This window comes from Macaca mulatta, chromosome 11 (assembly GCF_049350105.2).
Source record: "Macaca mulatta isolate MMU2019108-1 chromosome 11, T2T-MMU8v2.0, whole genome shotgun sequence".
Lineage (NCBI taxonomy): Eukaryota > Metazoa > Chordata > Mammalia > Primates > Cercopithecidae > Macaca > Macaca mulatta.
This window is the reverse complement of record NC_133416.1, coordinates 71234697-71253255: the sequence shown is the minus strand read 5'-3', so window position 1 is coordinate 71253255 and position 18559 is coordinate 71234697. Positions and strand designations below refer to the sequence as shown.

Genomic DNA, 18559 nt, shown 5'->3' with positions numbered 1-18559 from the left:
GCTTTGCTCTGGTACAAATGACTCATTTACTCTTGAGTCCAGTTAGCGGGCAAAATTTATGGTTGCTGCTGACACTCTGATGAATGTGCATTCCTAGCTGGCTCTGAGTGTGGCAATTCATGGTCTTTCACAATTTCATGCTGGAGGGAAAGATGGGTCTTTTCTTCCCCTCAGAAAAGTTGTCAGTGAGGAAAATCAGTATTTCATTTGGACTTCTTGTAAGCTGGGCTTTGTTTTCCACAATTCAAAGTCTCATGTAATTAGGTAAAAGTGGCATTCATCCAACCTTGATCACATGCTCAAAGCTCCCTGGGTTAATTTATGTTCTTTTCCCAGCAAGGCAAGATCCTCATGTTAGAGTCCCAACTTCCCAGCAGGCGGCTCAGACAGCTCCATGTAAATGCATGTGAAAAATTTACCATAAAACACAAGTTACTTCAGCAAATGGCAAAAAGTTCAAATGGTCATCACTCTGAAAATACCGGTTCTTCTGTGCACTATTTGTAGAAGTATTGGTTTGCCAGAAAACAAATAATAAATCACAAGATGCAAATTTCTCCTTCAGTATGAAGGCAGGGAAGGAAATTCCTCGGTGGCCACATTTAGAAACTGTTTATTTAACAGTGGGTACACACGTACTTGTGAGTTCCACAGCCTAACAACTGGCATTCAAGATGAATGTACCAGTTTCAGGACATTTTTAGGTTCACACTAACAATGTCAAGGTGTTCATCAAACCTTTGTATATAATTGTTTAATAGACTGACTTCTGTGAATTAAACCATTGATGCCTCTCCTAAATAACAGCACTATAGAAATACAAACATAGATGTTTCCTGTTCTGCTGAATTAACATATTGAGGTTAGGAAAGAAACTGAGTCTTAGCCTAGAGAGCTTTACCTACTCAGTTCAGATACTCAGCCTATTAAATATTTTTAAGGATAAAGGAAAAATGAAGAACATTATTATACGGCATCAAACAGAAATTTAGAATTCAGAGAGAAAACCACCACGTAGGTCCATAAAGCTGAAAGAAATTCTTATAGCGAAAACATATATTAGAGCACCAGAAAAAGAGTTCAAAAATGTTTTTCATGAAATAATCAGAAAAGGCAAATAAATTTAGGTACTAAGAAGCTCATCATAGTATTTTGGCATAATTGCAAAATCACTGGAAACAATCTAAATGTCTAAACTAGGGGATTTGTTACATAAAATAGAAATTGTTATAGGGTCACCAAAAGCTATATTTTGAAAATAATATTATTGAGTTTTAAAAAAGTGGTTTATGAAGAGCCAGTGTGGCGTGACATAATTTTTGCAACAGCTTGGCTGGGCACAGTGGCTCACGCCTTAATCCCAGCACTTTGGGAGGGTGAGGCGGGTGTATTGCTTGAGTCCAGGAGTTCAAGACCAGCCTGGGCAATGTGGTGAAACCCCATCTCTACCAAAAAGCTGGGTGTGGTGGTGCACGCCTGTGGTCCCAGCTACTTGGGAGGCTGAGGGGGGAGGATCACTTTAGCCTGGGAGGCAGAGGTTGCAGTGAGCTGTGATCATGCCACTGCAATCCAGCCTGGACAACAGAGTGAGAGCCTGTCTCAAAAACAATTTTTTTTTACAACACCTTTATTGAGATATAATTAATATACGATATAATTTACTCATTTACAGTTTACCAATGATTTTTAGTACATTTAGAGTTGTGCAAGATCACCTCAATCATTTTAGAGTATTTTCATCACTTCAAAAACAAACCTCTTATCCATTAGTGGTCACTTGGTGCAATATAATTTTTATGAAAAGTACATAGGAGTGGTATACCCACAAAATGGATTATTATTTTGCAATCAAAAAGAATGAAGTACTGATACCTACTATAACATGGATGATCCTTGAAAACATTATGCTAAGTGAAAGCCAGTCACAAAGGACAACATACTGTCTAATTCTATTCATATGAAACGGCCAGAACAGGCAAATCTATAGAAACAGAAAGTAGATTAGTGATTGCCTAGGGCTGGGGGTGGTGGTGGTTATGAGTAAATGGGGAGTAATTGCTAATGTTTGCTAACTGGGGTTTCTTTTGGGGGTAATAAAAATGTACTATAATTGATTGTGGTGATGGTTGCACAATTCTGTGACTACACTAAAAACCACTGGCCCGTACTCTTTAATGGATGAATTGTAGAGTATGAGAATTATATCTCAATCAAGCTGTTTTACAAAGTACATAAGTACTGTAGAAAAACTCTGGAAAGATACTGAAAATGTTATCACTATCCCTGTGTACAGAAATTACAATTCGTTCTTAGTTTATAATTTTTCTACAGTGATAACGTGTTAATTGCATAACATTAGGTTGGTGCAAAAGTAATCGTGGTTTTTGCCGCTGAAAGTAATGGCAAAAGCCACAATAACTTTTGCAACAACCTAATAAATAATTTAAAAAGCACTGACTACTCATTTGATGATTTAAGGAATTATTGTTTGTTTTAAGGGTATGATAATGGTATTGTAGTTATGTTGCATATTAACATGAAACATAATATTTGTTGTTGTTTGTTGTACACAAAATGTGTACATGCCAGTGGTACTCTTTGGGTAGTGGAATTATGGTAGACAATATTTTATGTGCTTTTGTGCATTTTTCAGGTACTCTACAATGACTTCATGTTGGTTTTGTGATAGGAAAAAAAATTCTCCCTTAAGAAACCATTTCCTCATATCCAAGTAGTCATCTAAATAATAACACCTAATGCAAAATGAAGTGAAAATGTTTCATCTGGGCTCACAGCCTTAAGGCAGTCAGAAAAAAAACATGAATTACTTGAGTGGCTTTTCTAGGGCAAGTCACTTGAACTTATGCCCTAGGAAATCTCAGAGCCATGATACAGGGATATTCTAGAAGCTGCCCAGACTTTGTGGGTATGACCTGGAGCATTGACAAAACCACTCACAAAGTGGATGGTTAAAACAAAACAAAACAAAACAAAATAACTCTTGGGTGAGAAACTGAGAAACTACCAAGTTTGTCACTTCAAATTTATGTTGCATTTGGTTTTACCATGTCTTCATCCAGATAAGTAATCTTTAAAAAGAAATGTACAATAAATTGGGGAAAAAATAGTGCATTTTTTTTTAAAAAGGCCAAGATAAATTTCCTTTGACTACATGTATTTGTAAGCTTCCAAAGAACGTGGTCACTCAGGGTCATAAGGCATAAACATGGCTGGATAATTACTCAACACACACACACACGCACACACACACACACACACCCCTTTCCCCAAACAATCCAAAAATAGGTAAGCGAAAAGTAGTGGGTGCTCCAGAGACTCATGCGAACTCTTAGAAAAGATGAAAAGGGAAGATTTTTCTATACAAAATAACTGTCATGTGAAATTACTTTAATAGGGAAAATCAAACCCAATTACAGCAATGCTTACAAGATGACAAGAGTAAAAACAATCTATCAAACAGATCTCTCTTTCCTGTAAAATTTCAAAATCTTTGTTTCTATTGTATATTAACTTAGCCTGCATTTATTTGTAAATATTTTACCTTTCCTGCTATATTTTAAGCCTCTTAAATGCAAGAATCAAGTCTCTGAATCCCTAGAAAGTTTTATACATTGTAGGCAATTAATCAACTTGGTTCAAATCATCAAAAGTCTGCAATATTGATAAGGGGATACAATGATAAAAGATGTATTATGCTACTCAAATAATTTATTGAAAATCCAGGAAAATGCAGGAAAATCCAGGAAAAATGTATTATGGTCACATTGGTAAGAAAAAAATGCTTGCTTAGAGATAATAACATCCAAGAATCCTCTCCTACTTAAGAGGTTAAATGTTGGAGGAAAAGGGGTTGTTATATAAAGAGGTTGTTAGTGTCAATATGTATATTTTTGAAAAACCTGCCATTCTATAAAACTGTGCACTAAAAGTAATAAGACTTATGGGGAAAAATAGGGTTGGGGCAGACTACTCAACATTTATGAAACTTTGTAACTAGAGCACTAATGAAAACATTAACAATCCTATTAAAATCCAAGGATTATGAATCCATTGATTTTGATTAATCCATTGTTTTAATACAGGAGGGAATGTCATTGTAGCTTCTTCATTTGCACTTGAGCACTGCAGGCACTGCCTATATGAAAGTTATCTCCATAGATTTTTTTCCTTGTAGTTTACATATTTGCTAAATATGACTCTAATTGTGAGAAAACTTGACGTGGATTATTACAAAGCATTTAATGTGCTGGGAAAAATCATGCTGGAACCAATGTAACTTGAGGATAACACTAATATTTCTAAATTCATGTGAGTTAATTATGCCAAAGAAACGCATATTTAGCAGAACAGACAGATTGCTAAGTAGCTAACCCAGGTACTGGCATATGTGACCAGAGTTTATAGTCAGAGTAATTGTAATAGTAGTAATGATGACAGCTTGCAACACTTACTGAGGGTTACTATGTGCCAGGCATGATGTTAAACCCTGAACATGGACTATCTCATTTATTCTTCACATAGACTCTATGAAGTAGATGAAGAAACAGCTATTTAATAAGATTAAGTATTAATCTTTGCTCAAGTTTATACAAAGTTGGAAAGTGGTAAAGCTAGGATTTGAACCTAGATCTTTCTGACTCTATGGCCTCAGTTATTAAAAACCACTATGAAATGTTATTTTTCATCTAATAAAAGTGTGAAATGATTCTATAATGGTAACTGACAATGTGGCCCAATGCTCTTTATCCAACTGGTACATGTACATGTTACAGCTGACATGATGTATGGACCTAGAAAACCACTAAGCATTGTACAGCACTTGTTATTTTTCCAGACTTAAGCTTTTTGGCTAGGATGTGAGGGAAATCTTTGGACATGGCCAAAGGAGAATTCCAGAAGTGAGACACCTCCTTTTCATTTCTTTCCAGCTGGGTCAGAGGTTCATTGTGATGACTCAGGCTACGCAAGGGCTGTGGAATGGACGTGCAGCTGTACTTCTAAATTCCAATGGGACATCCGACTGGGGAGGATTATGACCGGGAAATTCATACCCAACTGGAGCCAGGACTCTACGCACCAATGCGAGACAAAGAACTTGTGGTGGAATCTTGACTTTTCAATTCATTTCATCTATAAATTCTATTTAACTTAACATGCTCCAGGAATTAACTAATTCCTAACATTTGGGACTGGCCAAATGTTAGGGCTGCAAAACTGAGTAATCCATAAATCCATAGGCCTGTGGAGCTAATTGTGGGCACTTCATTGAGCATATTCTGTGTCAGGCACTCTTCTTGGCATTTTACACGTATTAACTCACTAAATTCTCACAACCCTATGATGTAAGGATTAATGTTCTCCCTATTTTATAGGTGAGGAAACTGAGATGCAGAGAGCTTAAGAAACCTGCCTAAGGTCACACAGCTGATGACTGTGTGGCAGAGCTAGGATTTGAACTAGGCTCTTTGAATCCAGAGTCTCCATTCTTAACCTACTGCCTAAACTCCTTCTCTAGCAGTAGGAGACAGAGGGGTTAAACAAATTATAATGTGGGGAGATCAGAAAAATTCTAGACATACGTACCCAATAGAATTCTGGGAGAGGAGAAAGTGATTAATCCTGGTTGGAGTGGTGGGGAGGACAGAGTTGTAGGAGGAGTGCCAATTTGGCAAAGCCTTCACAGCAGATGTTGAATGGTTATCAGGGACAGCTGAGGAAACAGCATAGGCAAGCGGATGGAGGTGGAAAATAGCCTGGCATGTGTACAGTCTGCTACTGCTGAAATATACAGTAAATATGGTAGGGTAGCAGGGGAGGACTGTGTAGCAGTAGAAGATATCAGAGAGAGGAAGAATTCAATTCTATGAATTGGCCATGCCATGGAGTTTGCTTTTTCTTTTTTTTTGAGACAGTCTTACTCTGTCACTCAGGCTGGAGTGCAGTGGCACGATCTCGGCTCACTGCAACCTCCGCCTACCAGACTCAAGAGATCCTCCTGCTTCAGCCTCCCAAGAAACTGGGAATCCAGGTGCATGCCACCATGCCTGGCTAATTTTTTATTTTTAGTAGAGATGGGGTTTTGCCATGTTGCCCAGGCTGGTCTCGAACTACTGGAGACCAAGCAATCAGCACACCTTGGGGAGTTTGCTTTTATGTGGGAAATACTGAAATAGGTTTTAAAAAGGGGAGAAAGCAAGCAACCCAGTTTTTTTTTTTTTTTCTTTTACTCGCTGCAGTGTGGAGAATGGAAGGGTGCAGGGCCGGGGTCAGGGGGTAGGGGTTGGGAAAGGAAGGCAAAATCTAGAAGTAGAGTCCATTTAAGAGACTCTAACTATCCCCAGTGAGAAACCAAGGTGATGGGGATGGGGAAGGAGGGATGAGTAGCGAGATGTTTTTTTGAGGTCAGATCAACAGGACTTGTTGATTCAGGTGGGGGGGTCGGGGGACTGTAGGGAGGTTTCTTTATTAAGAGTAAAAAGTTGATTCTTATGAAGCCTAAGTGATTGAAGTCAGCTCTAGACTCTTGCTGGGAACTCGGACTTAAAAGGGTCCTGTATTTTTAGATGCATGGATCCTGATTGTGGCTAATAACTAATTCATGGTATCATTATTTTCACCTTCCTTTGTATAGTGTCAAAAAGCCCCACTGAAGTAAACAGCAATGCTTTACTTTGCCAATGATTATCAGTTTCATAACATGTCACACACAATCCCAGAGCAACTCTGCCTATTAGCTTGGGTTGCCCACTGACAGATAATTACCACCTGGTGTTCCTGCACTGTAATAAGGATCTTTGATCTCATCTTACCCATTTCTTGAAATAACATTCAAAGATGGATAAATTACCCCACTCCTAAAACTGGTTGAGAAAAACCAAGAACCAAAAGCCAAGAAAAGGTCACATTTCCCAGCTTACAACTTTCTCCTTTCCCTTAGGCGGCTGGCACCTGCCTTTCGGCTCAGTTCCAGCCAGGAGTGGGAAGCTCCTGGCTTTCTGGAGCCAGAGGATGTTCGGGAGGAAAGCCCACTCAGTCGAGGGCGAGGCCATAGCTGGGAGGATGACTCGCACTGGATCCAGAAAGAAAGCAAATGGTCTCAGAAATATGGTGGTAATGGAGTAATGGTGGGAGTGGGGGTGTGTGGAGGGGGGCCAGTGCCTTTTCCAGGAAGTTGGTTAGTGAAATAATTCTGGTGGGAAAAGACGAGAAAGAAGTCCACTTACTGATACAAGAAATCAGATCATTAAATCTTTCCTTAGGAAAGAGGGGGTTTTCCAGCCCACGGAAATAGAGCTTCAGAACGCCAGCAACTGAGTTAATATCATGGTTACTCTGGTCATCAGCCAAAGGATTTTCACCTAAAAAAAAATTTGTTACATTTATAGTGCTTCTTTTTATCTGAACAAAAATATATTTCTATGAACATACACACTGCTATATATACATGTATCTTTTAATTACACTTTATGAAAGATTATATGGTACTAAAATTAAAATAATTGGTTTAGATATCCCACCCCATGATTAACCTAAAAGTAGCTGACTAAAATAAAGCTTTTAAAATCTTATGCTACTAAACAATCCCTTACAAGTTACCCAGATCTTAAAAATAAAATATTGTGGAATTTATAATTTTACCCAACCCCCACTTTTTAAAAGCTGAAATCTGTAATCTTAGTTAGACATGAATTCAAACACTACATCCTGTGTTTCTTACCCTACTGGAAAAAAGGCACACACACACATAGTCTGTCTGGCTATGCTATGTGAGTCAGCAAAATTTATCAGAAATGTCATAGGCTCCACTGAATTGTGAACACCTATAATTAAATAAGTAGGTATTTCCCAAAGTGGCATGGTGGTGTTCACAGCACATCTGAAAGCTGTCTTAGCAGAGGGAGATTGTAAAATCAGATAGAGGAACTTGAAAATGTACCTTTCACGTTACCAAGGAGTTTGTATAAAAAGTGGGAATTTAAAAAATATATCATAAATATAAAATTACGTATTTTTTATGGTAAACAACTTTAAAATATTAGGTAACTAGTCTGGTGTTTCTCCCTTAAGAATTAAATTAAATTATTAGGCAACTAGTCTGGTTATTGTTCCTCTCAGAGACAAAATCCTTAAGAAGTTCAACATAAAATACAATCTTAATTCAAATTCTGTTTTTTATTTACAGTTTTATGCTTCTCTTCTACAGTTCACAAAAAGTATGCATTGCATTTTAATGTATTTTTTTTTTTTTTTTTGCTTCTTAGGGCAATTTATTTTTAGGGATCTGTTTGTTCCCTTTTCTCTGTTCCTAGGGCATGAAATCACTGAACATGAATTTATCAGAATATAATAATTACTATTATTTTTGCCCACTGTGAGAAAGCCTCACCCAAGCAGATCACAAACAAATAAGAAATACTGGGAAAACTTCCAAGGAAAAATGATAGCGTATTTTGCCTGTGGTGGCTAGCACAGAACCTGATACTTCATCATATTCCAACTTATCCTGAAGATGGCCAATGCACGGGACTTGACACATGTGGCTGCTCTGCTCTAACCATCAATTTTTAGTTTTGCAGATGAGGAAATCGAGGCCAAATAGGAATTCAGCGACTTGACCCATATCACATGATTGATTAGTGGCTGAGAGTCTGATATGATTCTAGGTCTGCCTGACATGAAAGTGTGCAGCTTTGCTAATTATAATGTGCTAATTGGAATGTTTCTAACATAAGGAAATTATATGTGCTTCAGGTGCTGGATATCCTAGTTACCCTGATTTGATCATTATACATTGTATGCCTGTGTTAAAACATCATATATACCCTATTGATACATAATACTATTACGTACCCATAATAGTTAAAAATACAAAATTAAGGGAAAAAAAGTACTGACACTGAAAAAAGATAATGTATATGGTAAATGACCCAGTTTAGTAGAACTTATTTGACAGCCAATTATGAACAAGCATAAGGCACCTGCTAGGGTCACAGGGAAGGAGTCTGTGGACAGTGAGAAGAAAAAGGGAAGAGCTCCCGACAAAGGGAGCAGCTGGGCAGCTGGGAGGAGCTGCCTCCCTCACCTGCTATCTAGGCCCAGGGCTGCCCTGGCCACTCTTCTAGAACCTTTCAGCCCCACATTTGCTACACCTGGCACTGATTATCAATGTCAGCCCTCAACCAGGATGCAGAGCTCATATACTTTTCTAATTTTAATAACAAGGGCTTATAGTTCTGGTCCCATTTCTCAGCTATTCTTAATGGATTCTTATAGCTGCACCCCTAATGCAGTACATACAAAGAAAGGTTTTGAGGATATACAGAGTGAGGGCGTCACTTCAGTTTACAGAACATGATGACTTTTCAACATGGTTTGCTTATAGGGATAGACATGCAATTACCTCTCTCAAATGAATTTTTAATATCATTGACTTCCACCTGGGAACCAGACACTCTGAAAATCCCCTGATGCTGAAGACCTAAAGAGAAAAGAAGGCAAAGAGGATAAAACTCCCATCACATTGTCTAGGTCCCTCTTTTCCCAGGAAGTAAATTTACGGAAACACTCCTAGTGATTTTTTAAGAAATAAGAATTCTGTAGTTTATGGCTTACCATAGAGATTGATGAACCGAATACAGCTTTCCACGATGAGGGGAATAACCTGTCCTGAGTCCTGGGTAAACGGATAGAAACCAGTTAAGCTCAAGGGAGAGGTATAAACCCCTCATTATAATAAGGCTTATAGTTTAACAGTAATTAAAGAGGGATTTTTGCAGTTCTGGAGCAAACCAAATTAAATACATTTAAGGCAATCCTGTTTCAACTTACCCTGCTCTGCCTAGAGATGTCAAAAGCTAATTCATCTCTTTTCTTATATTAAGACTCACATACCAAAATGAATATGTGAATAACTCATTTTTAAAAGCTTATTTATGCAAGTGATCAATCTTTAATGGACTTAAAAAGAACCCTGTGTGTTATAATCATAGCATCTTCAGTTTGATTGGCTGTATTCATCATGAAAGGCAACTTTTCAGCCATCTCAGGATTCTCTCTCTGACATCCCTGAGAGTACATCACCTAGATGACAAGTTATAAAAGGGCTTCCATATCTATAGATGCCTAATATGAGAATTGTTACAGAGATAATTAAAACATGTATTTATTTAGTTTACATCAGAACTTACAGATTTTTCATTATTACATTTTCATATTTTAAGGAATAAGGAAAAAAATGGCACAAATGTACATCGGAGTAGATCGTTTTTTTAGAAAGGAACATTTTTGGGCCTTCTCTCCCCACGTCTTGTAAAACAGTCACTGCCTTCTACTAAACAAATGTAAATTGTGGCAATGTTTTAAAACATGTATAGGATGACAAATGAGATGAAGGGCTGCTGAGGTCACAGTTAAATATGTACCAATGCCATGTACTCCATGAAGTTACAGAAGGTTACTGACTACAGAATTATTTTTCATGTATTTTTAAGACTCTGCTTTTTCAGGAATTAGATCTTTTTTAAAAAGCCAAAAAAACAAAACCACTGGGCTCAAAAATGATTAGCTGACATCAGGTATTAATTCATGAGGAATTTTATTTTGAAATGCAAAAAAAAGTTGGTTGTCTTAATATATTAGAACAATTCAGAATCCATTAACCTTTCCAATTAAGCAGTGGGGGAAGGATTGGGAATAATGCAGTTCAGCAATTTAAACTCTTTACTATTCCTAGAATGGGTATTATACTTCTTAAGGAATTGTCTTATTTTAGGTTTTAAGACAATCTAATCAGTGTATAAACCAGTTAATGGCTCAATTACTTCTGGAGTCTGTATTAAGTTTCTCTAATTAGTTAATTTGTTTTAGGAGTATAAATTTTATTAATTTCTTAAAGAAGATTCTTAAGAATAAAGACACATTTTAGTGTGGACTAGCTGGCTCAGGAACAGTAATGTAATTACATCACAACTTACTGAATATGTGAAAGGATTTTTCTTTAAGATGTAAGTGTTTTAGGGGTAGTAAACTATACGAACAATTCATGGAACACTAATCTGAAAGCAACATATTTTTAAATGTGATAAAAGGAGACCATTAATTTACATCTCTGCTGAACTTAGTATTAAAACAAAAAGAAAAGCGAAGAATACAAGGTTATTAAAAGGAAAATGTTTGCACTAAGAAAGTTCTCAATAAAAAATGTCTTAGGTTTTCATATTTTTAAAAATGTTCTTGTATTTACATTTACTAATTGCTTTTTTAAAAAGCTATGATCAGTATTTCATTCAGATATAATTAATTTTGTAGTCAAAAAGTAATGAGTATATGTGAGTTAATTTAATTTAATTTTATAGATTTCAGATGCATGCGTAGAAAACGTAAGAAAATATAAGAACAATGGATTGCATTCCATCTATCATTCAAACTAATCCTTTGGTGTCAGTTTTCCCATGACAAAAAGAGAAAAAACGGTTTTGCCTTTGCTGTCTTCACAGTGACACTGTGGAGATTTCAAGTGAGCAAGCCCGTTTTAGAAGTGGAAAGGAGTCCTCTGTATTGTTTCTATTACCAAAGATTCTTCAATGTGCCATCTGGGCGGTGAAGAGCTTCTATAAGTGAATTTTCCATGATAGCTGGTTTATTTATTCTTTGGTACCTCAATTTACTTTCATTTAACTGCTCCTAATGAAAAATCGAAAAAATATATAAAATGTGCTTTTCTATCACCTTAAGCAGCCATTCTCATACCATATTATCAAATACAACAGAATCCTATGTCGTCATCTTGCAGCTTTTCTATATTCTCTTTCTCTGTCAGGACATCAGCTGCATATCTCATTGCTTTCATTTTATCGTTCCTCTCTCTCCATCTAATTTGTCCCTGCTTATAAGCCAGGGGCTGGGAAAATAGATAATCAAATTTGACAATAATTTTATATTAAATTAGAGCCAACAAGGTTCTTCTGGATTTAAGGCTTAAGGCAGATTTGTAATTGCTATTTAGGTTCTTCAGTGGCTTTTCACTTAATTCCAAAGTTGGGCTATTTTTAAGGCTGCCAGAGGTTTTTAATCTATGTATGTATGTATGTATGTATGTATCTGTCCTTACACATGCCGCGTGCACATTTATTTGTTAGTACACAAATTCAAGAAACAGACCTAAGAAAGTAAGGCATCTGTAACATATCATTAAGGGAGGTTATTAATGATGTGGTTTCTCAGATAAACTTAGTTTGCAGAAACACTGCAGCCCATGCCATAAAATGTGAACTATGAAGGAGAAAGCAAGCCCTTTACTTCTTTGTAAAATTCACACTAGGGTCCATAATCCAGTATTAAGTGTGTATTTGGTATTTAACATTGACTTTCCCTAATAAAAGCCCTTGATCAAACTTGGTACATTTGCCAAACACATAATGTAAAAAGTAATAGTTTAATGTACCCATTTTTCCTCTAGTGTTTGATTGCTACAGTTTCTAAGTAAAACCCATTTACAAACCTGTCTAATTTCCAAATGCAAACATTTTTCTTTTAAAAACCTTAACAATCTAATTAAAGCCAAGCATGAGCACGACTTGAAAATGATACCAACAGTGAAAGAGCACCCTCACGTCCCTCTAGCACTATACCTGATGTCTTGTGTGCGAGTTTCTTCGTCCTCGGCTAGAAGCATTATCAGAAATACAGGATGAAAAAGAAGACGAAGAGTAAACACAGCAGAGATACAAGGTATAGATCATAGGGTCTTACAATTCATTCAATATAATGAATTCCTCAAGTCATGGGAAATCAGAACTCCTGCTGTGCTTCAGAGCTAGCCTAACAAGCAGACTTTAAAGAATATTTTGTGCCATCTCATTTGCACGAGTAAAAATACAACATTTTTATCAGGTTGCTTTTTAACTTTCTGTATAAATTATGGCTCTTTAAAAAAAAAAATAAAGAAAGAGGGCTTTCTTTTGTGCCCACATAATAATACCCACATTTATTCTCTCTTCTGAAGACACTCAACCCAAATATTCTTTCCTCTCTGACTTCAGGAAATATTATATTGATTTTCTGGGAAAGCAAAGAGCCCCAGGACAGACTTGGACATAATGACCTTCCTCCTCTTACAAGAGGCTGAGACCATTATAGTAAGAAGCATGGAGATCAGCCACCCAGATGGCTGGTGCCAGTACCTTGACGAATGTTTCCAAATCCCCATTAAACAACTTAGTATTATACTGTGAGCGGGGCCTGGACTTCCTGTGTTTCTGGGGCTTAGGGGGAACATTTGGAGGCCTAAGGGAAGGGAATATAATTACTGAGCATGGCAGAAATCAAACAATAAATGAAACATCTATAGGTCACATCAATATTACAAAACATGGGAATCTTGGGTTCCTTCCCCTCCCCCAGTCACAGGGGAAAACAGTCCTTCCCATTTCCCATTTATTTACTTTCACTTCTATATCAAAAAACACACAAATTGTTTATTCACACTGCTGTTTCCCTGTATGTTGCAGCTGACATTTGTTTGTTTGCTGGTTTGTTTTAAAATACACACTACCAAGTAGACTCGTTAGTTATTTGGCCAAACGTTACACACCAGCATTCTTGCTCTCTGGGTTACAAGTCACACAGTAAGATACAACCGGTCATAAAGATTAGGGCTCTGGTAGATCACCAGATGAGGAATTAAATATAACATTTTTAGGTAGATGTAATTTTTTTTAATTTTTATTTTTTAAAATTATTATTATTATTTTTTAAGACAGAGTCTTGCTCTGTTACCCAGGCTGGAGTGTAGTGGAATGATCATGGCTCACTGCAGCCTCCACCTTCTGGGCTCAAGGGATCTTCCCACCTCAGCCCAAGCAGCTAGGACTACAGGTGCATGGCATCATGCCCAGCTAATTTTTAAATTTTTTGTAGAGACAGTGCCCCCTATGTTTTCCAGGCTGGTCTTGAACTCCTGGGCTCAAAAGATCCTTCCACTGTGGCCTCCCAAAGTGCTGGGATCACAGGCGTGAACCTCCTCACTCAGTCGAGCAAACCAATGCAAGTAACATCACATCTGTTCGATACCCCTCCAGGAGTAATGGGATTTTATTTTATGCAAAAGTAACTATTAATGGATTACAAGTAAAAAAAATAGTTTGGGTTCACTGCTTTTTCTAATTTGGGGGACATACAGGTTCGCATGAGTTATTATTTCTTTAGAACGAACTATTCCACCACCTAAATATCTGAGGATGTACTCGTTTATGCCACTGCAGACTCTCTTCCTCTCCAGTCTGCCCATCTGCTCTGGTGAATAAACCATTCTCTCTGACACACGCACATCTAGTGCAGCAGGTGGTACATTGAGAAACTCCGTACCACCTTGCCCTGTGACTGCAGAGAGGGAACCTCTTCTGCTCTCTCCCGTTAGTGGAAAGAAGGCCAGAATTACCTGACTCAACTTCTGCTACTGTGCTGAGTGAAATACATGGAAGGAGAGCCCTGAGACCTGTCTCTGGATGTTTTAATGCAAAACTCCTTCTTAATTGCAAGGCTTATAGGAGGATACACACCACACCGGGAAACTGTGTAAAGCCCTTCATTAAGCTTCAGACTCTAGGAAAATTTATCTTTTTTAGTTCATTTAGTTTTAAGTTCAGAAGGTCTGGTTCATATACCAGATCCCAAGAAGTTACACGGAAGCCTGACTAGCTTCCTAAGACACTATCATGTATGGAAACAAACCTACTGGTACAGCCTTCCATAGCTAAATTCTAAGACCCTCCCAGTAGATGGGCTCATATGATGAATGGGGTGCACAGCACCTGAAGTTCCACAGTGCTGGCGAGGTTAAAAGGAGCCTTTGCGAGTGTCTAGGAGGGAATATGGAAACTTCTACCAGGCAACCTATCATTTCCTGCCATGGTTGCAATTTCCGAGATCTCTTTTATACACTGAATTCTGGCCATTCATGGAGGAAAGAATCTGATAAGTGTAAAAAGAACAAAACAACCAACCACCAAAGGGTTTAACCCTACATACTTGATTTCATCCACTCCTTTCACTATTTTAAAAGTGTTTTAAAATGTGGATTTCATTTTTATTCAGGTATGGTGAGGCCAAGGATCAGGAGACAACTACCACTGAAAAGATAGTTTGTTACTCACAGTTCCCAAGAGCTGGGGACATGCCCCACCACCAGGGAAGCCACAGAAGGAAGGGTTGGTCAGGAGGCAGAAGGCACAAAGGAAAATGTGGGCAAGAGTCTTTATTGTGGTTCCCACTGTAGGGAATGGGAGAAGCTGGGGAAGCAGGTTTAGAATAGGCTACTTGGAATGATTCCAGTGGGCTTTGGGGCATAGGGACTGTCCCTAAATTGTCCCATACCTGGCCTTGGGGTGATTAGGGAAGGGGAAGAGTGGCCTTGAGTGTCAGAACCATGAAGGAGGTGGTTGGAGGTAGGTCCTCTGGATCACCTGACTTGCATACAAAAGGCACACTTGCAAGCCAGTTCTTACTACTGCTAGGAATTGGCTAATCCTTGGAGGGGCAGTACTTCTGGAATCAGCAAGGCCCCAAGATACCAAAGCATGAAACTAGAAAATGTGGTTATTACAATAAGGTCCAAGAGAGCTTCACATCTGGTGATATTTGGAGAAGCTGACAAAGCTAAGGAGATTAGAATTGTGTTTGGTCACTGATTCATGGAGCAAGCCAATCTTGTAGACGGAGCCAAAAACCTCCAATGCCCTGAATCATTGTCCCCGCATGACTGGGAGACGCAGGGTAATGCTGGCTAATGGAGGGATATCTTTTGAGTCTTCTATCAAAGGCCTGAAAATCACCTCTGTAGGATTCTATAGTATGGTAAACGTGAACACATGCAAGTTATGAGAGGAACTTGGAATGCAAACGAACTGCCTGAGTGCTTATCAAAGTAATTTTCTTTTTTTTTTTTGAGACGGAGTCTCGCTGTGTCGCCCAGGCTGGAGTGCAGTGGCCGGATCTCAGCTCACTGCAAGCTCTGCCTCCCGGGTTTTTACGCCATTCTCCTGCCTCAGCCTCCCGAGTAGCCGGGACTACAGGCGCTGGCCACCTTGCCCGGCTAGTTTTTTGTATTTTTTAGTAGAGACGGGGTTTCACCGTGTTAGCCAGGATGGTCTCGAACTCCTGACCTCGTGATCCACCCGTCTCGGCCTCCCAAAGTGCTGGGATTACAGGCTTGAGCCACCGCGCCCGGCCTCAAAGTAATTTTCATGGTGGAGGTCTGACGATTCTTGCTCTGCTACGCCCACATCAAGTGAACAGAGCCAGGGATGTTCAACATTCCAACTGCGTGACTCATTCTGACTCTGTGGCTACCACATGACTTCCTGATAATCTGGTTTCCTATAGAGGATGCCCACATGAGAGGAAGTACTGGTCAGGTTGACGTGAGTATCTAGTCTATTTGGCAATTATAGCTCGCATTGCAAATTAATATATTTCCATTTCTGCTTTTGAAAAAAATCTCTTTTTTTGAAGTGCCTTACATTAATTATAATTGAGAAACAACAGGTAAAATAATTGATACTGCAAGGAGATGCTACAGGTGAAAAACATCTCTATAAGCTGCATATTACCAGGTTGAGGTTACAGTCCTCTTTTTCACTGACACAGTGAAGAAAAACCTCAGTGTTTTTTTCTTTTATTAGGTTTGGAAAAGTCAGGAGCTGTATCTTTCTAGTTGGTTTACCAAGAAGTATAAGAGGCTTCCTTATGAATAAGCTGCCCAGCAATAACATCATAGATCCTTGAAAGTCGACTTGCCAATTACTGCAACAGATATACCAGTGTTCTAAATGCCTCTTATTTCAAAGATAACTCAATTTCAAAAGTGCAACATCTTGCTATGCTAATTAGGTAATTTATGTCTGTTGCACAAATGGTGACATAGAAAAATAAAAGTTGCCACAAACTTTCCCCAACCCAGATCAGAATCTGCTGCCCAAATGGCTTTTCCTTCTTGTAGTAGCTTTACAATCCTCTCTTTCATTGAAGAAAGTACAATATGGGAGTATGTTAAAAGTTAAATGTTTAAAGTGAATCAAAATGGAGAATATATAGAGAGCTAAAATCTTAAAGATATTCGATATAGCTCTAATTTTTATTTTTAGAGATGGAGTCTCACTCTGTCACCCAGGCTGAAGTGTGGTGGTGCAATCTAGGCTCACTGCAACGTCCGCCTCCCGGGTTCAAGTGATTTTCCTGCCTCAGCCACCTGAGTAGCTGGGATTACAGGCGCATGCTAACATGTCGAGCTAATTTTTTGGTATTTTTAGTAGAGACGAGGTTTCACCACATTGGCCAGGCTGGTCGTGAGCTCCTGACCTCAGGTGATCCACCCGCCACAGCCTCCCAAAGTGCTGAGATTACAGGCTGAGCCACTGCACCCAGCCAGCTGTAATTTTTATATGACTAAAGGAAAATAGGAACAGAAAATAATTATACTTTCTACTTATGCAGATGTACATCATATTGTTTTTTTAAATTAAACTATCAAATCAAAAGTCCTGTCATACTATTTAGAAACACTTGAAGTGTTCTGGATTAGATAAATCAAGCCTGTTTAACTTAGGTTTTTGTTACCGTTTCTGCCTATTAAAGAGCTTTACAATTCCAGAGGGAAACCTTAAATAAGCCAGAACATACCTAGTCTTGTGAGAAGCCCAAACATTTCATGTTGCTATGCTTTGTCAAGCCAAAACTATCTCCCGTATTCATTAACAAAACATGTTAATTCTTTCAGCACTGAAATGGTTGCTTCTTGTTAAAGAGAAAGTGAAATATGCTATAAGTTATATGATAACATATTTTCCTACCTTGTAGTCATATATTCAGCTCTATGACCTGCAGAAAAAAAATTAAAGTAAGTAAACTGAATGGAATCAGTGGACTGTATGTGGTACTCTTTTGTATCTCCTGTCTCTTATTTTAAAATGTTGAATTTATAATAACTTACACATGTTTATGGTAGAAAACATGAGGATAGCATATGAAGATAGACAAATAATTCAGAGTTAACATTTCATAAAATCTATACATAAAATGCAATAAATTCTATAGATTTGAGAATCATGTTTCGCTTGGCAATTTGAGGTGGTTTTTTTTTTTTTTTTAAGAAAAGAAACAAGAATAGCTGCTTGATCATAACTGTAAGCCCAAAAATGAAATACAAATAAGACACATCCAAGATTTACATGTTTGCTATTCTCTCTGTTTTGACTGACACTTGTTGGGGAGAAGGATGAGGTCAAATAAAGTTGAGAGGGTTCAATTTTCCTTAGACTAAGTTGGTGTTCTTTCTATAATATGAATCAGGGGACTGGAGAGAAGTTGTATTTTGTAATCAGAAATGACATTTGTGAATATTAAAGTACAAGGACATTAAATGATACTACATTCCACCAGCTTGTAAACTAAAAGCCTTTCACGGAGTTCTCTGTCCATTAAAACGCAAACTTCTTATACATTTGGGTTTCTTGACTTGTTTTAAGCAACAGGGCTGAATTTT

The 18559-nt window shown here is 38.0% G+C and overlaps 1 protein-coding gene across 3 annotated transcripts in view; it reads right to left on the bottom strand.

The window, feature by feature from the left end:
* Positions 1-18559, bottom strand: part of SRGAP1 (SLIT-ROBO Rho GTPase activating protein 1) — a 303543-nt gene that overhangs the window by 36385 nt on the left and 248599 nt on the right. Inside the window, exons 11-15 of one of the 3 annotated variants that reach the window (XM_015152203.3) lie at positions 17868-17895; positions 13203-13305; positions 9634-9694; positions 9422-9499; positions 7245-7379 (exon numbers count right to left, since the gene is read on the bottom strand). In XM_015152203.3, the coding sequence (XP_015007689.1) occupies positions 7245-7379; positions 9422-9499; positions 9634-9694; positions 13203-13305; positions 17868-17895 (405 nt within the window). Of the gene's footprint in view, positions 1-7244; positions 7380-9421; positions 9500-9633; positions 9695-12650; positions 12685-13202; positions 13306-17867; positions 17896-18559 lie in introns of all 3 variants that reach the window. The other 2 variants (XM_015152204.3, XR_013401199.1) reach the window with 2 other exon arrangements.